The 23,292-nt window shown below is 41.3% G+C and overlaps 1 protein-coding gene across 1 annotated transcript in view; it reads left to right on the forward strand.

The window, feature by feature from the left end:
* JPT2 (Jupiter microtubule associated homolog 2) overlaps positions 1-23,292 on the forward strand; it is a 72,930-nt gene that overhangs the window by 43,575 nt on the left and 6,063 nt on the right. Inside the window, exons 3-4 of the mRNA XM_053694671.1 lie at positions 7,591-7,733; positions 16,107-16,155. Coding sequence (XP_053550646.1) covers positions 7,591-7,733; positions 16,107-16,155 — 192 coding nt within the window. The remainder of the gene's footprint in view (positions 1-7,590; positions 7,734-16,106; positions 16,156-23,292) is intronic.

A 23,292-nucleotide genomic window follows, 5' to 3' on the forward strand; every position in this document is an offset into this window, starting at 1 on the left:
CGTGACGTTTCTTCAGCTAACACTGATCCCGTATAAATACCGATGAGTATTTGTGTACATTGGACTGGTGCATTTGTCCAGAATAGACTACCCTTATAAGAAAGGTAATGATTTTTACCTAATATCGCCAATGTTGTTGTTATTATTATCTTTATTGCTCATGACCTATGATAACTATTAGTTTCTTATTTTGAACTACCTATTCTTACAGGTGTGACAGGTGTTATACAGATGAGACAAAGGGTTTCTGATTGGCCTGTGTGCTAATTAGAGGGGGGGAGGGTCATCATATACTAGGATGGTAGCGTAGCCTTATTTAAGGTTCATTTTATTCCATATTCTTATGCCTGATGAAACTGATCCGTGAAACGCGTTGCATTACTGCACTTATGTACATTTTCAGCATGAGGAGTTTTTAACTTTGTTTTATTCATTATTTTATTAAACAAACTTTGTAAGTTTTTAACTCTCATTGCTGTGTGCATTGTTACTTAGCTACCTTGGGAAGGTTTTGGTATATCCTTCCCTTTGCTATATTTCCCTAATTGCCTCCTGACTCTGGGGATTGGATTCATCTGAGCCTTGCCATTCTCCTGGGGGTAATTACATTGTGTCCGGGTTATGCCTGTGTTCAGCTAGCTGGTCTGCTGTCTAGAAAACCAGCCCGCTCCTATTGGCACAAAAGACTGCCTTCTTACCATGTGAGTACCCTGTGTCTCTTGTGTGTAGATGTCGAGTTGGTAATACGGATTCACACATACGGCGCCTCTTTCCTTTCCTGTGTTTTTTCTAGAATTTTTCTCCATCACCTTTGGTGAAGTCAGTGCTGCCTGTTTTCCATCGGATGTCATGAAAGACTTACATCAGTACATAAGGATTTGTCCTGGGACTTGACCTTAACACTTACCCATTTACGGACTGGTTTTGTATGATTTCTGATTTATTTTTCTTATAGATGGGTTTTCTGGTGTTGTGACCCATTTATCTATATTGTTTACATTGTATTGTACAATTTTGCATTTGTAATATCCTGTGTTTATATCACCTTAGACCATTGTGTTGTATGCTATTGTGTTATAGGATATATTTGCCTACATACAGAATACAATTTTGCATACCTTATTTAGTGGGCTTGGGCAGGTGTACGTTTAATCTTTGATGTGCCCACACCTGCTACTTTGCTCCGTATAGGATTTTTGGATTAACCAAATATCATTTTTCATAGTAGGGCCTCCTACAGGAATTTTGATTACAGCTTTTTCTCCTGTTAAGTGTAGTCAGTCCACGGGTCATCCATTACTTATGGGATTATGTCTCCTCCCTAACAGGAAGTGCAAGAGGATCACCCAAGCAGAGCTGCTATATAGCTCCTCCCCTCTACGTCATACCCAGTCATTCTCTTGCACCTAACTAATAGGACGTGTGAGAGGACTGTGGTTGTTATACTTAGTTTTTATTTCTTCAATCAAAAGTTTATTTTAAACAGCACCGGAGTGTGTTGTTCTTTCTCAGGCAGCATTAGAAGAAGAATCTGCCTGAGTTTGTATATGATCTTAGCGGTCGTAACTAAGATCCATTTGCTGTTTCTCGGCCATTCTGAGGAGTGAGGTACTTCAGAACAGGGGACAGCGGGCAGGGTTCACCTGCAAGGAGGTATGTTGCAGTATATTATTTTCTAAGGAATAGAATTGACTGAGAAAATACTGCTGATACCGATGTAATGTAAGTGCAGCCTTAAATGCAGTAATAGCGACTGGTATCAGGCTGATATGTATGTATATTTACACTGAGGTATTTCTAGGGAATGGAACTTCACTAAGAAAATACTGTATACATCTAACTTATATTTAAGCCTCCACTGCAGTGAAAGCGACTAGCAGCAGGCTTTTCAATAACATTTCATAATTTTGTATTTAAAACGTTTACTGGCATGTTAATCGTTTTTCTCTGAGGTACTTGGTGATAAAACCTTATGGGCATTATTTTTCCACATGGCTGTCGTTTATTTATGAATAAAATCAGTTTACTGAGCTTCCCCACTGTTGTATTATGAGTGGGAGGGGCCTATTTTGGCGCTTTATTGCGCAGTAAAAATTCAGTCACAGTCTTCCTATTTCTTCCTCCATGATCCAGGACGTCTCTACAGAGCCCAGGGGTCTCCAAAACTTGTTTTGAGGGAGGTAATCACTCACAGCAGACCTGTGAGACTGTGCTTTGACTGTGATAAAAACGCTTATTTTAAATTGTTATCCGTTTTTGGGGTACTAAGGGGTTAATCATCCATTTGCTGGTGGGTGCAATCCTTTGCTAACTTTATGCATTTACTGTGAAAATTTGGTTGCTATAACTAATTTGGTTCATTGTTATTTCAACTGTGACGATTTTGTGTGCTTCTTAAAGGCACAGTAACGTTTTTTATATTGCTTGTAAATTTATTTGAAAAGTATTTTCCAAGCTTGCTAGTCTAATAGTTAGTTTGTTTAAACATGTCTGACACAGGGGAATCTCTTTGTGCAATATGTTTAAAGGCCAATGTGGAGCCCAATAGAAATTTGTGTACTAATTGCATTGATGCTACTTTGAATAAAAGCCAATCTGTACATGTAAAGAAAATTTCACCAGACAACGAGGGGGAAGTTATGCCGACTAACTCTCCTCACGTGTCAGTACCTTCATCTCCCGCTCAGGAGGTGCGTGATATTGTGGCGCCAAGTACAACAGGGCGGCCCTTACAAATCACTTTGCAAGACATGGCTAATGTTATGACTGAAGTATTATCTAAATTGCCAGAACTTAGGGGTAAACGCGATCACTCTGGGGTGAGAACAGAGTGCGCTGATAATATTAGAGCCATGTCTGATACTGCGTCACAATTGGCAGAACATGAGGACGGAGAGCTTCATTCTGTGGGTGACGGATCTGATCCAAATAAACTGGACTCAGACATTTCAAATTTTAAATTTAAGCTTGAGAACCTCCGTGTATTACTAGGGGAGGTATTAGCGGCTCTGAATGATTGTAACACGGTTGCAATTCCAGAGAAAATATGTAGGCTGGATAAATATTTTGCGGTACCGACGTGTACTGACGTTTTTCCTATACCTAAAAGGCTTACAGAAATTGTTAACAAGGAGTGGGATAGACCCGGTGTGCCTTTTTCACCCCCTCCTATATTTAGAAAAATGTTTCCAATAGACGCCACCACACGGGACTTATGTCAGACGGTCCCTAAGGTGGAGGGAGCAGTTTCTACTCTGGCTAAGCGCACCACTATTCCGGTGGAGGATAGCTGTGCTTTTTCAGATCCAATGGATAAAAAGTTAGAGGGTTACCTTAAGAAAATGTTTGTTCAACAAGGTTTTATATTACAACCCCTTGCATGCATTGCACCTGTCACGGCTGCGGCGGCATTCTGGTTTGAGTCTCTGGAAGAGACCATTAGCTCAGCTCCATTGGATGAGATTATAGACAAGCTTAGAGTCCTTAAGCTAGCTAATTCATTTATTTCTGATGCCGTAGTACACTTAACTAAGCTTACGGCTAAGAACTCCGGATTCGCCATTCAAGCGCGCAGAGCGCTGTGGCTTAAATCCTGGTCAGCCGATGTGACTTCTAAATCTAAATTGCTTAACATACCTTTCAAAGGGCAAACATTATTCGGGCCCGGTTTGAAAGAGATTATCGCTGACATTACTGGAGGTAAGGGCCATGCCCTGCCTCAAGACAGAGCCAGACCAAGGGCTAAACAGTCTAATTTTCGTGCCTTTTCATAACTTCAAGGCAGGAGCAGCATCAACTTCCTCCGCTCCAAAACAGGAAGGAACTGTTGCTCGCTACAGACAGGGCTGGAAACCTAAACAGTCCTGGAACAAGGGCAAGCAGGCCAGAAAGCCTGCTGCCGCCCCTAAGACAGCATTAAGTGAGGGCCCCCGATCCGCAAACGGATCTAGTGGGGGGCAGACTTTCTCTCTTCGCCCAGGCTTGGGCAAGAGATGTCCAGGATCCCTGGGCGTTAGAGATCATATCTCAGGGATATCTTCTGGAATTCAAAGCTTCTCCTCCAAAGGGAAGATTTCATCTTTCAAGGTTGTCAGCAAACCAGATAAAGAAAGAGGCGTTTCTACGCTGTGTACAAGACCTTTTAATAATGGGAGTGATCCACCCGGTTCCGCGGTCGGAACAAGGACAAGGGTTTTACTCAAATCTGTTTGTGGTTCCCAAAAAAGAGGGAACCTTCAGACCAATCTTGGATTTAAAGATACTAAACAAATTCCTAAGAGTTCCATCGTTCAAAATGGAAACTATTCGGACAATCTTACCTATGATCCAAAAGGGTCAGTACATGACCACAGTGGATTTAAAGGATGCCTACCTTCACATACCGATTCACAAAGATCATTATCGGTACCTAAGGTTTGCCTTCCTAAACAGGCATTACCAGTTTGTAGCTCTTCCCTTCGGGTTAGCTACAGCTCCAAGAATCTTTACAAAGGTTCTGGGCTCTCTTCTGGCGGTACTAAGACCGCGAGGAATATCGGTAGCTCCATACCTAGACGACATTCTGATACAAGCGTCAAGTTTCCAAACTGCCAAGTCTCATACAGAGTTAGTTCTGGCATTTCTAAGGTCACATGGGTGGAAGGTGAACGTAGAAAAGAGTTCTCTATTGCCACTCACAAGAGTTCCCTTCTTGGGGACTCTTATAGATTCTGTAGAAATGAAAATTTACCTGACAGAGACCAGGTCAACAAAACTTCTAAATGCTTGCCGTGTCCTTCATTCCATTCAACGCCCGTCAGTGGCTCAATGCATGGAGGTAATCGGCTTAATGGTAGCGGCAATGGACATAGTTCCTTTTGCACGCCTGCATCTCAGACCACTGCAATTATGCATGCTAGGTCAATGGAATGGGGATTACTCAGATTTGTCCCCTATGCTGAATCTGGATCAAGAGACCAGAGATTCTCTTCTATGGTGGCTTTCTCGGCCACATCTGTCCAGGGGGATGCCCTTCAGCAGGCCAGATTGGACGATTGTAACAACAGACGCCAGCCTGCTAGGTTGGGGCGCTGTCTGGAATTCCCTGAAGGCTCAGGGATCATGGACTCAGGAGGAGAGTCTCCTTCCAATAAACATTCTGGAATTAAGAGCGGTTTTCAATGCTCTTCTGGCTTGGCCTCAGTTAGCAACTCTGAGGTTCATCAGGTTCCAGTCGGACAACATCACGACTGTGGCTTACATCAACCATCAGGGAGGGACAAGGAGTTCCCTAGCGATGATGGAAGTCTCAAAGATAATTCGCTGGGCAGAGTCTCACTCTTGCCACCTATCAGCGATCCACATCCCAGGAGTGGAGAACTGGGAGGCGGATTTCCTAAGTCGCCAGACTTTTCATCCGGGGGAGTGGGAACTTCATCCGGAGGTATTTGCCCAACTGCTTCGGCGTTGGGGCAAACCAGATCTGGATCTCATGGCGTCTCGCCAGAACGCCAAACTTCCTTGTTACGGATCCAGGTCCAGGGACCCGGGAGCGGTGCTGATAGATGCTCTGACAGCACCTTGGGTCTTCAACATGGCTTATGTGTTTCCACCCTTCCCGATGCTTCCTCGATTGATTGCCAGAATCAAACAGGAGAGAGCATCGGTGATTCTAATAGCGCCTGCGTGGCCACGCAGGACCTGGTATGCAGATCTAGTGGACATGTCGTCCTGTCCACAATGGTCTCTGCCTCTGAGACAGGACCTTCTGATTCAGGGTCCTTTCAAACATCCAAATCTAATTTCTGAGACTGACTGCATGGATATTGAACGCTTGATTCTATCAAAGCGTGGATTCTCAGAGTCAGTCATTGATACCTTAATACAGGCTAGGAAACCTGTTACCAGGAAAATTTACCATAAAATATGGCGTAAATACTTGCATTGGTGCGAATCCAAGAGTTACTCATGGAGTAAGGTTAGGATTCCTAGGATATTGTCTTTTCTACAAGAAGGTTTAGAAAAGGGTTTATCTGCTAGTTCTTTAAAGGGACAGATCTCAGTTCTGTCCATCCTTTTACACAAACATCTGTCAGAAGTTCCAGACGTTCAAGCTTTTTGTCAGGCTTTGGCTAGGATTAAGCCTGTGTTTGTTTAAAACTGTTGCTCCGCCGTGGAGCTTAAACTTAGTTCTTAACGTTTTACAGGGTGTTCCGTTTGAACCCCTTCATTCCATTGATATCAAGCTGTTATCTTGGAAAGTTCTGTTCTTGATGGCTATTTCCTCGGCTCGAAGAGTCTCTGAGTTATCGGCCTTACATTGTGATTCTCCTTATCTGATTTTTCATTCAGACAAGGTAGTTCTGCGTACTAAACCTGGGTTCTTACCTAAGGTAGTCACTAACAGGAATATCAATCAAGAGATTGTTGTTCCATCATTGTGCCCTAACCCTTCTTCAAAGAAGGAACAACTTCTGCACAATCTGGACGTCGTCCGTGCCCTGAAATTTTATTTGCAGGCAACTAAAGATTTTCGCCAAACTTCTTCCCTGTTTGTCGTTTATTCTGGACAGAGGAGAGGTCACAAAGCTTCGGCTACCTCTCTCTCTTTCTGGCTTCGTAGCATAATACGTTTAGCCTATGAGACTGCTGGACAGCAGCCTCCTGAAAGAATTACAGCTCATTCTACTAGAGCTGTGGCTTCCACCTGGGCCTTTAAAAATGAGGCCTCTGAACAGATTTGCAAGGCTGCAACTTGGTCTTCACTTCACACCTTTTCGAAATTTTACAAATTTGACACTTTTGCTTCTTCTGAGGCTGTTTTTGGGAGAAAGGTTCTTCAGGCAGTGGTTCCTTCCGTGTAAAGATCCTGCCTGTCCCTCCCGTCATCCGTGTACTTTTAGCTTTGGTATTGGTATCCCATAAGTAATGGATGACCCGTGGACTGACTACACTTAACAGGAGAAAACATAATTTATGCTTACCTGATAAATTCCTTTCTCCTGTAGTGTAGTCAGTCCACGGCCCGCCCTGTTTTTATGGCAGGTCTAAATTTTAAATTATACTCCAGTCACCACTGCACCCTATAGTTTCTCCTTTCTCGTTTGGTTTTTGGTCGAATGACTGGGTATGACGTAGAGGGGAGGAGCTATATAGCAGCTCTGCTTGGGTGATCCTCTTGCACTTCCTGTTAGGGAGGAGACATAATCCCATAAGTAATGGATGACCCGTGGACTGACTACACTACAGGAGAAAGGGATTTATCAGGTAAGCATAAATTGTTTTTTCCCCCAAAGCTTTCATCATTCCTGCTTTTATCAAATAAAGATACGATTACAATGAAGAAGTAAATAAGAAAATTGCTTAAAACTGCATGCTCTATCTGAATCATGAAAGAAAAAAATCTGAGTTTAGTATACGTTTTAAGGAAGCCGTTGCAAGGCACCTAATTTTCTGTAAAAAGGGACAGCTTGGATTTTTTTGACGTATTTTATCATTAACACTACAGTGTAACATTTTAGTATAGAGGGCTTCTCATAAAGAATGAGTTCTATAAGGACAATCTGTCATACCTGTGTCTTTTTTTCTTACTTAACTATTTTGTCTTAACAGGTGGAAAAACTAGTGGGATATTCCAGGATTCAACACCAGCCCAAACAGCGACAAAAACTAATCCTCCAGGAGGGAAGGGCAGCGATATCTTTGGTAATTCTTTGCCACAAACGAGCCCTAAAGCGCATCCTAACAAGCCAAAGGTAGACTCAAACCTTGTTTAAATGCAAATTTCTTCCCAGTTTACATGAGCATTTTTTTTTGTCCTCTTTGATATTAGTTTATTTTTTGTGAATTTTTTTTTTTTTGAGTTGAAATAAAATCATATTTTTGTTTTTGCAGCAGATCACATACTCCAGTTAGTAAACAATATGTCCTACCATAATAACATTCTCAAAATGTGCAGACCCACTTTATCAAACTATTTCCCAAGGTAATAAGAATTGGCAACATAAGCGCAAGAAAACCTCCAGACAGTGGCAATGAAAAGTAGCAATGTTTGAGTTAAATAAATCCCTCTTGGTGCACTTCTACACTATCTGGTGAATTTATTGAAGCCTCTATAATATTTATCTCAAGTTCTAGTATTCTGGAACATTTTAAGCCTAAGGCATTGAGGAGGTTTTAGTCTCATCAACCCTCTCTTGGTTAGGACTGGGATGCACTGCACTAGCTTAAAGTGACAGTCTTCTCTAGAATTTGTATTCTTTATTTAGATAATCCCTTTATTACCTATTCCCCAGTTATGCATAACCAACACAGTTATATTAATATACTTTATTATTTTTTTTTACATCTGTGATTACCTATGTATCTAAGCCTCTGCAGACTGCCCACTTCAGTTCTTTTGAGTGCTGACTCATAAAAAAAACTCCAATTTTACTGTCCCTTTAAACTTTCATGATTCAGATAGGGCATGCAATTTTAAACAACTTTACAATTCACTTTTATCAAATTTGCTCTATTCTCTTGGTATTCTTAGCTGAAAGCTAAAGCTAGGTTGGCTCATTTGCTAATTTCTAAGCCCTTGAAGGCCGCCTCTCATCTCGCTGCATTTTGACAGTTTTTCCACAGCTAGAGGGTGTTAGTTCATGTGTGCCATATAGATAACGTGCTCACGCACGTAGAGTTAATTATGAGAGGGCACCGATTTGGCTAAAATGCAAGTCTGTCAAAAGAACTGAAATAAGGGGGCAGCCTGCAGAGGCTTAGATACAAGGTAATCAGAGGTAAAAAGTATATTAATATAACCGTGTTGGTTATGCAAATGGGTTATAAAGGGATTATCTATCAGTTTAAACAATAACAATTGGAGGTAGACTGACCCTTTTTAACACTACAAACTTTACTACAGGAGATTTCTTCCAAAGCTTGATTTATCTAAAATGTAACTTTTTGCAATTCATATAGAGTAGCGATTTTTAAGTTTGCCTCTATTACCACATTGTCTTTCTTCTTTCAGTATCCTTTGTTGAAAAACATCCTTGGGTAGACTCAGGAGCTGCAGTTCACTACTGGGAGCTAGCTGGCAATTTGTTGCTAGACACAAATGTCAGTGGCTCACTAGATGTGTTTAGTTAGCTACCAGAAGTACATTGCTGCTCTGGAGATGACTTTAAATTTGTCTAATCCCTTTTGCCGGGGATAAACACATTCATATGCAAGCAATGCTACAAAAAAAAACAACTTGTGATTCAGATAGAAGTAAATTAATAATTTTTGTTTAAAATTGCATGCACTATTAAACCGTTTTGTTTATAAGCAGGGATGTAAACTCAGGAACCTGCACGTGTCTGGAGCACTATATGGCAGCTGTTTTCCAATAATTCTATCCATTTACAAGATCACTAGATGGTAGCACTAATTTCTGCCATTTAGTGCTCCTGACACCTATGCAAAAAAAATAAAGGAAAAAAGCACTGGCTATTGTACACAAGCACCACTAAATTAGCGGATCCCCTATATCCAAAGGAAAATGCAACAAATCTAACGATATATTTAGAAATGTATCAGAGGGCAGGAAAAAGCTACATAAAGTGATATTGATGAACAAGGCTTGACAAGGAGACAATTTGGAACGTGTTGCTCATTTGAATTCCCCACGTGAGTCAGTGGGGCTTCTGTTTGTAAAGAACCGAACTGTGGCCGGTAATCTCTGCATCCTCCGATCCTGAGCTTGGCGACTTGGTTAAGAGGGTCTGCAAACGCACAACAGTCACTAAGAGCAGTCCATTGGAGTGTAGCATCCAATACTGAATAGTGAGTACAGATAAACATTTTTGCCATGTTTCATATAACTACAATTAAGGAAGTCACTTTGTTCTCTATTTGCAGTATACAAAAGAGATTGAGACCAGCATTTCTAAACATCTGAAACTATGGGCTCGATTTATTAAGCTGGGACGGACAGTGGTGTATATATTAGCCCCCTGTCCGCCACAGCTCGCTTCTGGTGGGCAGCAAACCGCTGCAGGAATTTAATATTGCACGCAAACGCTATTTCTCCTGTTAAGTGTGGTCAGTCCACGGGTCATCATTACTTCTGGGATATTAACTCCTCCCCAACAGGAAGTGCAAGAGGATCACCCAGCAGAGCTGCTATATAGCTCCTCCCCTCTACGTCACACCCAGTCATTCTCTTGCACCCAACTAATAGATAGGATGTGTGAGAGGACTGTGGTGATTTTACTTAGTTTTTATAACTTCAATCAAAAGTTTGTTATTTTAAAACAGCACCGGAGTGTGTTGTTCATTCTCAGGGAGAATTTGAAGAAGAATCTACCTGAGTTTCTATATGATTTTAACCGGAGTAGTTAAGATCATGTTGCTGTTCTCGGCCATCTGAGGGGTGAGGTATACTTCAGATCAGGGGACAGCGGGCAGGTTCACCTGCAAAGAGGTATGTAGCAGCATATTATTTTCTGAGAATGGAATTGACTAGAAAATACTGCAAATACCTATATAAAGTAAGTTCATCCTTAAATGCAGTAGTAGTAACTGGTATCAGGCTGTCATGTATGTATATTTTCACTTCAGTATTCTGGGGAATGGCACTTCACTGGAATGATACTGTATGAATAAAACCTTAGCCTATATTGCAGTGAGAACGGCTAGCAGTAGGTTTTCTGTGACAATTTATTTATTTGAGGTTAAACGTTTTGCTGGCATGTTAAATCGTTTAATTTTCTGAGGTACTGGGTGAAAAATTGTGTTGGGCACTAATTATCCACTTGGGGGGCATTTTATTTAATTTATGACAGTTTACTGATCTCCCTCACTGTTGTGTGTGAGGGGGAGGGGCTTAATTTGGCGCTTTTACTACGCATCAGGAATTCAGTCACAAGTCTGTTTTTCTTCCCTGCATGATCCGGTTCGTCTCTACAGAGCTCAAGGGTCTTCAAAAGTTATTTTGAGGGAGGTAATCACTCACAGCAGACCTGTGAGATAGTGCTTTGACTGTGATAAAAAACGTTATATTCTGTACATTTTTTCTGCTATTTAAGGGTTAGTTATCCATTGCTAATGGGGGCAATCCTTTGCTAAATTTGTATTTTTACCGGAAAGAATTTGATTTTATAGTTTATCCGTTTTATTGTTACTCAACTGTCATAACTTTCTGTGCTTCTTAAAGGCACAGTACGTTTTTTTCATACTATTGAAAATTAAATTGAAAAGTATTTCCAAGTTGCTGGTTTAATTGCTAGTGTGTTTAACATGTCTGACTCAGAGGAATATCTCTGTGCTATATGTGCTAAAGCCAAAGTGGAGCCCAATAGAAATTTATGTACTAATTGCATTGATGCTACTTTAAATAAAAGTCAATCTGTACAAATTGAACATCATTCACCAGACAACGAGAGGAGAGTTATGCCGACTAACTCCCCTCACGTGTCAGTACCTGCATCTCCCGCTCGGGAGGTGCGTGATATGGTAACGCCGAGTACTTCAGGGCGGCCATTACAAATCACATTGCAGGACATGGCTAATGTTATGACTGAAGTTTTGTCTAAATTACCAGAACTTAGAGGGAAGCGTGACCACTCTGGGGTGAGAACAGAGTGCGCTGATAATACTAGGGCCATGTCAGATACTGGGTCACAGTATGCGGAACATGAGGACGGAGAGCTTCAATCTGCAGGTGACGGTTCTGATCCCAATAGAGTGGACTCAGACATTTCTAATTTTAAGTTTAAGCTTGAAAACCTCCGCGTTCTACTAGGGGAGGTATTAGCGGCTTTGAATGATTGTAACACCGTTGCAATCCCAGAGAAATTATGTAGGCTGGATAGATACTATGCGGTACCGGCGAGTACTGACGTATTTCCTATACCTAAGAGGCTTACAGAGATAATTACTAAGGAGTGGGATAGGCCCGGTGTACCCTTTTCCCCCCCTCCTGTATTTAGAAAAATGTTCCCAATAGACGCCACCACACGGGACTTATGGCAGACGATCCCTAAGGTGGAGGGAGCGGTTTCTACTCTGGCTAAGCGTACCACTATCCCGGTGGAGGATAGCTGTGCCTTTTCAGATCCAATGGATAAAAAATTAGAGGGTTACCTTAAGAAAATGTTTGTTCAACAAGGTTTTATATTGCAACCCCTTGCATGTATTGCGTCTGTCACGGCTGCGGCCGCTTTTTGGTCCGAGTCTCTGGAAGAGACTCTTGACTCAATTACTATCGAAGAGATTTCAAACAGGCTTAAAACACTTAAGCTAGCTAATTCATTTGTTTCAGATGCCGTAGTACATTTAACTAAACTTACGGCTAAGAATTCCGGATTCGCCATTCAGGCACGCAGAGCACTGTGGCTAAAATCCTGGTCAGCTGACGTTACTTCTAAATCTAAGTTACTTAACATACCTTTCAAAGGGCAGACCTTATTCGGGCCCGGTTTGAAAGAAATGATCGCTGACATTACAGGAGGTAAAGGCCATGCCCTGCCTCAAGACAGAGCCAAACCTAGGGCTAGACAGTCTAATTTTCGTTCCTTTCGTAATTTCAAGGCAGGAGCAGCATCAACTTCCTCTGCACCAAAACAGGAAGGAGCTGTTGCTCGTTACAGACAAAGCTGGAGACCTAACCAGTCCTGGAACAAGGGCAAGCAGGCCAGAAAACCTGCTGCTGCCCCTAAGACAGCATGAATTGAGGGCCCCCGATCCGGGAACGGATCTAGTGGGGGGCAGACTTTCTCTCTTCGCCCAGGCTTTGGCAAGAGATGTCCAGGATCCCTGGGCGTTAGAGATCATATCTCAGGGATATCTTCTGGACTTCAAATCCTCTCCCCCAAAGGGGAGATTCCATCTGTCAAGGTTGTCAACAAACCAAATAAAGGAGGCGTTTCTACGCTGCGTACAAGATCTTTTACTAATGGGAGTGATCCATCCGGTTCCGCTACGGCTCCAAGAATCTTCACAAAGGTTCTGGGGGCTCTTCTGGCGGTGCTAAGACCGCAAGGAATTTCGGTAGCTCCATACCTAGACGACATTCTGATACAAGCTTCAAGCTTTCAAACTGCCAAGTCTCATACAGAGTTAGTACTGGCATTTCTAAGATCGCATGGGTGGAAGGTAAACGAAAAGAAGAGTTCTCTTTTTCCACTCACAAGAGTTCCCTTCTTGGGGACTCTTATAGATTCTGTAGAAATGAAGATCTACCTGACAGAAGACAGGTTAACAAAACTTCAAAACGCTTGCCGTGTCCTTCATTCCATTCAACACCCGTCAGTGGCTCAATGCATGGAGGTGATCGGCTTAATGGTAGCGGCAATGGACATAGTACCTTTTGCACGCCTACACCTCAGACCGCTGCAATTGTGCATGCTAAGTCAGTGGAATGGGGATTACTCAGATTTGTCCCCTACTCTGAATCTGGATCAAGAGACCAGAAATTCTCTTCTATGGTGGCTTTCTCGACCACATCTGTCCAGGGGGATGCCATTCAGCAGGCCAGATTGGACGATTGTAACAGACGCCAGCCTGCTAGGTTGGGGCGCTGTCTGGAATTCCCTGAAGGCTCAGGGATCTTGGACTCAGGAGGAGAGTCTCCTGCCAATTAACATTCTGGAATTGAGAGCAGTTCTCAATGCCCTTCTGGCTTGGCCCCAGTTAACAACGCGGGGGTTCATCAGGTTTCAGTCGGACAACATCACGACTCTAGCTTACATCAACCATCAAGGAGGGACAAGAAGCTCCCTAGCGATGATGGAAGTATCAAAGATAATTCGCTGGGCAGAGTCTCACTCTTGCCATCTATCAGCAATCCACATTCCGGGAGTGGAGAACTGGGAGGCGGATTTCCTAAGTCGTCAGACTTTTCATCCGGGGGAGTGGGAACTTCATCCGGAAGTCTTTGCCCAAATACTTCGACGTTGGGGCAAACCAGAAATAGATCTCATGGCGTCTCGACAGAACGCCAAGCTTCCTCGTTACGGGTCCAGATCCAGGGATCCGGGAGCGGCCCTGGTGGATGCTTTGACAGCACCTTGGACCATCGGGAAGGCTTATGTGTTTCCACCCTTCCCGATGCTTCCTCGATTGATTGCCAGGATCAAACAGGAGAAAGCATCAGTGATTCTAATAGCGCCTGCGTGGCCACGCAGGACCTGGTATGCAGATCTAGTGGACATGTCATCCTGTCCACCTTGGTCTCTGCCTCTGAGACAGGACCTTCTGATTCAGGGTCCCTTCAAACATCAAAATCTAATTTCTCTGAAGCTGACTGCCTGGAAATTGAACGCTTGATTTTATCAAAACGTGGATTTTCTGAGTCAGTAATTGATACCTTAATACAGGCTAGGAAGCCTGTTACCAGAAGGATTTACCATAAAATATGGCGTAAATATCTATATTGGTGTGAATCCAAAGGTTACTCTTGGAGTAAGGTTAGGATTCCTAGGATATTGTCTTTTCTACAAGAAGGTTTAGAAAAGGGTTTATCCGCTAGTTCCTTAAAGGGACAGATCTCAGCTCTGTCCATTCTGTTACACAAACGTCTGTCAGAAGTTCCAGACGTTCAGGCTTTTTGTCAGGCTTTGGCCAGGATTAAGCCTGTGTTTAAAACTTTTCCTCCGCCATGGAGTTTAAACCTTGTTCTTAACGTTTTACAGAGCGTTCCGTTTGAACCCCTCCATTCCATTGATATAAAGTTGTTATCTTGGAAAGTTCTGTTCTTAATGGCTATTTCCTCGGCTCGAAGAGTCTCTGAGTTATCAGCCTTACATTGTGATTCTCCTTATCTGATTTTTCACTCGGATAAGGTAGTTCTGCGTACTAAACCTGGGTTCTTACCTAAGGTAGTCACTAACAGGAATATCAATCAAGAGATTGTTGTTCCATCCTTGTGTCCAAATCCTTCTTCAAAGAAGGAACGTCTTCTGCACAATCTGGATGTAGTTCGTGCCCTAAAATTTTATTTACAGGCAACTAAAGACTTTCGACAAACGTCTTCCCTGTTTGTCGTTTATTCTGGTCAGAGGAGAGGTCAAAAAGCTTCTGCTACCTCTCTCTCTTTTTGGCTTCGTAGCATAATACGTTTAGCTTATGAGACTGCTGGACAGCAGCCTCCTGAAAGAATTACAGCTCATTCCACTAGAGCTGTGGCTTCCACTTGGGCCTTTAAGAATCAGGCCTCTGTTGAACAGATTTGCAAGGCTGCAACTTGGTCTTCGCTTCATACTTTTTCCAAATTTTACAAATTTGACACTTTTGCTTCTTCGGAGGCTATTTTTGGGAGAAAGGTTCTTCAGGCAGTGGTTCCTTCTGTATAAAGATCCTGCCTGTCCCTCCCGTCATCCGTGTACTTTTGCTTTGGTATTGGTATCCCAGAAGTAATGATGACCCGTGGACTGACCACACTTAACAGGAGAAAACATAATTTATGCTTACCTGATAAATTCCTTTCTCCTGTAGTGTGGTCAGTCCACGGCCCGCCCTGTTTTTTTTATGGCAGGTCTAAATTTTTAAATTATACTCCAGTCACCACTGCACCCTTTAGCTTCTCCTTTCTCGTTGGTTCTTGGTCGAATGACTGGGTGTGACGTAGAGGGGAGGAGCTATATAGCAGCTCTGCTGGGTGATCCTCTTGCACTTCCTGTTGGGGAGGAGTTAATATCCCAGAAGTAATGATGACCCGTGGACTGACCACACTACAGGAGAAAGGAATTTATCAGGTAAGCATAAATTATGTTTTTGCACTAGCATGTAATTCTGCCCGTACACAGCCAATCACGATTGGGCAGGAGCTGTCAATCTCCCCGGTTGGATGAAATCAGGGAGATTGAAATTCTCCACCTAAGAGGCGGAGAAGAGTCTAGGAAGCAGCGTTCTGATGACCGCTGCTTGATAAATACTGACTGCAGGTTCTCTTGAGAAACCTGCATGCGAAGGGCTTGATAAATCGAGCCCTATACTGTCATTGAATGAAGTATATGTTTTAATCACTTGATTTATGTAACTCTTTCCTGCCCTCTTACACTTTAGCCTTTTTTAAGCTCACTGCTAAATATATAGTTAGACAAGTATTAACATTTGGTAAATAAACTTACCTTTTTTTTTTCTCTTTTTTTCTCTTTTAGGATAACATGGTCTTAAATGCATCTACAAATTCTACTAACAGCACACCAGGTATGTACCAAAATGACGACACCTTAACCAATCTCTAGGATGTATGCTTTTTTTTGTTTGTTATTCCTTTGATATTTAGTACTTAACCCCTTAACGCCGTTAGGATGGCATGGAACGTCCTAATCGATCTGGTGTTCTGCAGCCTCCTGTGCTTTCTGAACAGGATTTTCGCCTGGGGAGCGTGCCTAGCATCGTAGGCAGTCCCATATGATCCAATTCATCCCTTGAACTCACATCTCTATGCAAAACACTTGGCCCTGGCATTTTGGGGTTAAAGTTGTGGAGGACATTAAGAAAGAATGGTGGAAATCATAGAGGATAGGGACTTTATAGGAGTGTCTCCTACCAATGTAAGTATAATGTTAATTTATATGGACTCCCCTTGTTAGTAGTCACAAATACAGAGCTGGTCTTTTTTTTTATGGGTCATTAATAGGTTTATTTACTTTGCATCTTTAACCCTTTCATGACCGGGCTAATTTGTCTACCTCGGAACAACATTCTTATGTAAACAAATGGAAATCATGCAATTGTGCATGCTATCGCAAGATTTCAATGATGGGATTGGGTGGGGGGGCACGCCCTCCAGACCGCTATCCCATTCCCAAAGTGCCGTTGGCTTCAGTACAGCCAAATGGCTAGGACATTCCATGTTGTCCTAACAACGATAAAGCCCAGTGTAGTTAGGACGGCATGGAACGTCCTAACGTCGGGAAGAGGTTAAAGAGTTCAATTAATACGTATTATCTTTTGTGTTTTAGCCTCAGTGTCTTTTTATTTTTTATATATTTATATCTCTTTAAGGGGTACAATCCTACCAGAAGGGGTAAAGTTTCCCAAACCTCAAAATGCCTATAAACTTTGCCTCCTATGGAGGTGGTGAAGTAAGTTTGTCCTTGATTTCTTCTATGATAAGCGCTTCTAAGCATTTTGAAGCCAAATTCCTCTGAGTACAGCATTTGTCAGAGGGATGTGAAGGGAGTATTGCCTATTGATTTTATGGTTTTCCTTGCCGGAAATCTTTTCAAAAAATCTCTGTTATCGGTCGTAGGGATTCATCTCCTACCTCCCTTTTTAGATCTACGATATACTCTTATATACCATTACCTCGGCTGATACTTTTTCAGTACTGGTTTGGCTATCTTCTATATGTGGATGGGTGTCTTTCGGCAAGTATGTTTCTTTCATGTAATTGGTAAGAGTCCAAGAGCTAGTGACGTATGAGATATACAATCCTACCAGGAGGGGCAAAGTTTCCTAAACTTCAAAATGCCTATAAATACACCCCTCACCACACCCACAATTCAGTTTTACAAACTTTGCCTCCTATGGAGGTGGTGAAGTAAGTTTGTGCTAAGATTTCTACGTTGATATGCGCTTCTCAGCATTGTTGAAGCACGATTCCTCTCAGAGTACAGCGAATGTCAGAGGGACGTGAAGGGAGTATCACTTATTTGAATACGATGATTTCCCTAACGGGGGTCTATTTCATAAGTTCTCTGTTATCGATCGTAGAGATTCATCTCCTACGTCCCTTTTCAGATCGACGATATACTCTCAATTTACCATTACCTCTACTAATAACTGTTTTAGTACTGGTTTGGCTATCTGCTAAATGTGGATGGGTGTCTTTTGGTAAGTATGTTTTCATTACTTAAGACACTCTCAGCTATGGTTTGGCACTTTATGCATTTATATAAAGTTCTTAATATATGTATTGTACTTATATTTGCCATGAGTAAGGTTCATGTATTTCCTTCTGCAGACTGTCAGTTTCATATTTGGGGAATATAAAAAAATGTTAATTTTTTTTTTTCCCCTTACCTGGGGTTTAGTCTTTTTTCAATTGACTACTTCTTGCAAATTGCGGGCGATATATCTATAACGCAACTTTGTAATTTTCTGTGTCATAGTTGACGCCGAAGCCTTGCACATTATTGCGTCATTAATGACGAGAGTGTCATTTCCGGTTATTATTGGCGCCAAAAAAGTTTTCAGTTACGTTGTGCGTCATACTTGGCGCCAAACTTTTTCATTATTTTAATACCCCATTAATGTTTGCCTCTTGCCTTTTTCTCTATCAGAGGGCTATGCTATTTGCATTTTTTCCCATTCCTGAAACTGTCATATAAGGAAATTGATAATTTTGCTTTATATGCTTTTTCTTTTACATTTTGCAAGATGTTTCAATCTGATCCTGCCTCAGGCGTTTCTGCTGGAACATTGCTGCCTGACAACGGTTCTACCAAAGCCAAGTGCATTTGTTGTAAGATTGTGGAAATTATTTCGCCGAATGTCATTTGTAATAGTTATGATAAACTTTTACATGCAGTTAGTGTGTCCATCAGTAGTAGTACATTGCCAGTTGCAGTTCCTTCAACTTCTAATGTACATGATATACCTATGAATTTTAAAGAATTTGTTTCTGATTCTATCCAGAGGGCTTTGTCTGCATTTCCACCTTCTAATAAACGTAAAAGGTCTTTTAAAACTTCTCATTCAGTTGATGAAATTTCAAATGACCAACAACATAATAATTTTTCCTCTTCTGATGAGGATCTATCTGATACAGAAGATCCTTCCTCAGACATTGACACTGACAAATCTACTTATTTATTTAAAATAGAGTATATGCGTTCTTTATTAAAAGAAGTGTTAATTACTTTGGATATTGCGGTAACCAGTCCTCTTGACGTTCAGTCTAATAAACGTTTAAATGCTGTTTTTAAACCTCCTGTGGTTTCTCCAGGGGTTTTCCCTATTCCTGAGGCTATTTCTGATATGATTTCCAAGGAATGGAATAAGCCAGGTACTTCTTTTATTCCTTCTTCAAGGTTTAAAAAATTGTATCCTTTACCAGCAAATTCTATAGAGTTTTGGGAAAAAATCCCCAAAGTTGATGGGGCTATTTCTACTCTTGCTAAACGTACCACTATTCCTATGAATGATAGTACTTCCTTTAAGGATCATTTAAATAGGAAGCTTGAATCTTATCTAAGGAAGGCCTATTTATGTTCAGGTCATCTTCTCAGACCTGCTATTTCTTTGGCTGATGTTGCGGCTGCATCAACTTTCTGGTTGGAGAATTTAGCGCAACAAGAATTGGATTCTGACATATCTAGCATTATTCGCTTACTGCAATATGCTAATCATTTTATTTGTGATGCCATTTTTGTTATTATCAAAATTGATGTTAGATCCATGTCTTTAGATATAGTAGCTAGAAGAGCTTTGTGGCTTAAATCTTGGAATGCTGATATGACATCTAAATCTAGATTACTATCTCTTTCTTTCCAAAGTAATAATTTATTTGGTTCTCAGTTGGATTCTATTATTTCAACTGTCACTGGGGGAAAGGGAGTTTTTCTGCCTCAGGATAAAAAACCTAAGGGTAAATCTAAGGCTTCTAACCGTTTTCGTTCCTTTCGTCAAAATAAGGAACAAAAACTCAATCTTCCCCCAAGGAATCTGTTTCCAATTGGAAGCCTTCCTCAAATTGGAATAAATCCAAGTAATTTAAGAAACCAAAGTCGGCCCCTAAGTCCGCATAAAGGTGCGGCCCTCATTCCAGCTCAGCTGGTAGCTGCAGATTAAGGTTTTTCAAGGATATTTGGATAAATTCTGTTCAAAATCAATGGATTCAGAGCATTGTCTCTCAAGGGTCTCGAATAGGATTCCGAGTAAGACCTCCTGTGAGATTTTTTCTCTTGCGTATCCCAGCAAATCCAGTAAAAGCTCATGCTTTCCTGAAGTGTGTTTCAGACCTGGAGTCTTCAGGGGTAATCATGCCAGTTCCTTTTCAGGAACCAGGTTTGGGGTTTTATTCAAACCTATTCATTGTCCCAAAGAAGGAAAATTTATTCAGACCAGTTCTGGATTTGAAAATTTTGAATCGTTATGTAAGAGTACCAACTTTCAAGATGGTTACTATAAGGACTATTCTGCCTTTTGTTCAGCGAGGACATTATATGTCCACAATAGACATGCAGGATGCATACCTTCATATTCCGATTCATCCAGAACACTATCAGTTTCTGAGATTCTCTTTTCTAGACAAGCATTACCAATTTGTTTCTCTTTCATTTGGCCTAGCAACAGCTCCAATAATCTTTTCAAAGGTTCTAAGTGCCCTACTCTCTGTAATCAGAGAACAGGGTATTGCGGTGTTTCCTTATTTGTACGATATCTTGGTACTAGCGCAGTCTTTACGTTCTGCAGAATCTGCCACGAATCAACTAGTGTTTCTTCAGAAACATGGTTGGAGGATCAATTTACCAAAAAGTTTGATTCCTCAGACAAGGGTCACCTTTTTAGGCTTCCAGATAGATTCAGTGTCCATGACTCTGTCTCTAACAGACAAGAGACGTTTAAAATTGGTTGCAGCCTGCCAGCACCTTCAGTCTCAGTCATTCCCTTCAGTGGCTATGTGCATGGAAGTTTTAGGTCTCATGACTGCAGCATCGGACGCGATCCCCTTTGCTCGTTTTCACATGAGACCTCTACAGCTTTGTATGCTGAACCAATGGTGCAGGGATTATACAAAGATATCACAATTGATATCCTTAAGTCCCAATGTACGACACTCTCTGACGTGGTGGATAGATCACCATCGTTTAGTTCAAGGGGCTTCTTTTGTTCAGCCAACCTGGACTGTGATCACAACAGATGCGATTCTTTCAGGTTGGGGAGCTGTTTGGGGATCTCTGACAGCACAAGGTGTTTGGAAATCTCAAGAGGCGAGATTACCAATAAATATTTTAAAACTCTGTGCAATTCTCAGAGCTCTTCAGTTTTGGCCTCTGCTAAAGAGAGAACTGTTAATTTGTTTTCAGACAGATATTTTCACAACAGTGGCATATGTCAATCATCAGGGTGGGACTCAGTCCTCAAGCTATGAAAGAAGTATCTTGGATACTTGCTTGGGCGGAATCCAGCTCCTGTCTAATCTCTGCGGTGCATATCCCAGGTGTTGACAATTGGGAGGCGCATTATCTTAGCCGTCAGACTTTACATCCAGGGGAGTGGTCTCTCCATCCAGATGTGTTTTCTCAGATTGTTCAGATGTGGGGTCTTCCAGAGATAGATCTCATGGCCTCTCAGCTAAACAAGAAACTTCCCAGATACCTGTCCAGGGATGTTCAGGCGGAAGCAGTGAATGCGCTGACACTTCCTTGGTGTTATCATCCTGCTTACATTTTCCCGCCTCTAGTTCTTCCAAGAGTGATCTCCAAAATCATCATGGAACAATCGTTTGTGTTGCTGGTGGCTCCAGTATGGCCACACAGGTTTTGTTATGCGGATCTGGTTCGGATGTCCAGTTGCCAGCCTTGGCCACTTCCGTTAAGGCCGGACCTACTGTCTCAAGGTCCGTTTTTCCATCAGGGTCTCAAATCATTAAATTTGAAGGTATGGAAATTGAACTCTTGGTACTAAGTCAGAGGTTTCTCTGACTCAGTGATTAATACTATGTTACAAGCTCGTAAATCTGTCTCTAGAAAGATTTATTATAGAGTTTGGAAGACTTACATTTAATGGTGTTCTTCTCATAATTTCTCTTGGCATTCTTTTAGAATTCCTAAAATTTTACAGTTTCTTCAGGATGGTTTGGATAAGGGTTTGTCTGCAAGTTCCTTGAAGGGACAAATCTCTGCTCTTTCTGTTTTATTTCACAGAAAGATTGCTATACTTCCTGATATTCACTGTTTTGTATAGGCTTTAGTTCGTATTAAGCCTGTCATTAAATCAATTTCTCCTCCTTGGAGTCTTAATTTGATTCTGAAGAATTTACAGGCTCCTCCATTTGAGCCTATGCATTCTTTGGACATTAAACTACTTTCTTGGAAAGTGTTGTTCCTTTTGGCTATCTCTTCTGCTAGAAGAGTTTCTGAGCTATCTGCTCTTTCTTGTGAGTCTTCTTTTATGATTTTTCATCAGGATAACGCAGTTTAGCGGACTTCTTTTCAATTTTTACCTAAGGTTGTGAATTCTAACATTAATAGAGAAATTGTTGTCCCTTCATTGTGTCCTAATCCTAAGAATTCTTTGGAAAGATCCTTACATTCTTTGGATGTGGTAAGAGCTTTGAAATATTATGTGGAAGCTACTAAAGATTTCAGGAAGACTTCCAGTCTATTTGTTTTATTTTCTGGTCCTAGGAAAGGTCAGAAGGCTTCTGCTATATCCTTGGCTTCTTGGTTGAAACCTTTGATTCATCAAGCTTATTTGGAGTTGGGTCAGGCCCCGCCTCAGAATTACAGCTTATTCTACTAGATCAGTCTCCACTTCGTGGGCCTTTAAGAATGAAGCTTCAGTTGATCAGTTTTGCAAAGTGGCAACTTGGTCCTCTTTGCATACATTTACTAAATTCTACCGTTTTGATGTATTTTCTTCTTCAGAAGCAGTTTTTGGTAGAAAAGTTCTTCAGGCAGCTGTTTTCAGTTTGATGATTCTGCTTTTGATTTGAGTTTTTTTTTTTCATTTATGAGAATAAATTTATTTATTTTTTGGGTTGTGGATTAATTTTTTTCAGCGGAAAACGGCTGTTTTTATTTTTATCCCTCCCTCTCTAGTGATTCTTGCGTGGAGTTCCACATCTTGGGTATTGCTATCCCATACGTCACTAGCTCATGGACTCTTGCCAATTACATGAAAGAAAACATAATTTATGTAAGAACTTACCTGATAAATTCATTTCTTTCATATTGGCAAGAGTCCATGAGGCCCACCCTTTTTATGGTGGTTATGATTTTTTGTATAAAGCACAATTATTTCCAAATTTCTTTTGTTGATGCTTTCTACTCCTTTCTTTATCACCCCACTGCTTGGCTATTCGTTAAACTGAATTGTGGGTGTGGTGTATTTATAGGCATTTAGAGGTTTGGGGAAACTGGTAGGATAGTATATCCCATACGTCACTAGCTCATGGACTCTTGCTAATATGAAAGAAATGAATTTATCAGGCAAGTTCTTACATAAATTATGTTTTTCATTATTTAAGACACTCTCAGCTATGGTTTGGTGCTTTATGTATTAATATAAAGTTTTAAATATATGTATTTTACTTATATTTGCCATGAGTCAGGTCTATGTATATTTCCGTTTGCAGACTGTCAGTTTCAGTTTGAGAAGCATGTTTAG

This window comes from Bombina bombina, chromosome 11 (assembly GCF_027579735.1).
Source record: "Bombina bombina isolate aBomBom1 chromosome 11, aBomBom1.pri, whole genome shotgun sequence".
Lineage (NCBI taxonomy): Eukaryota > Metazoa > Chordata > Amphibia > Anura > Bombinatoridae > Bombina > Bombina bombina.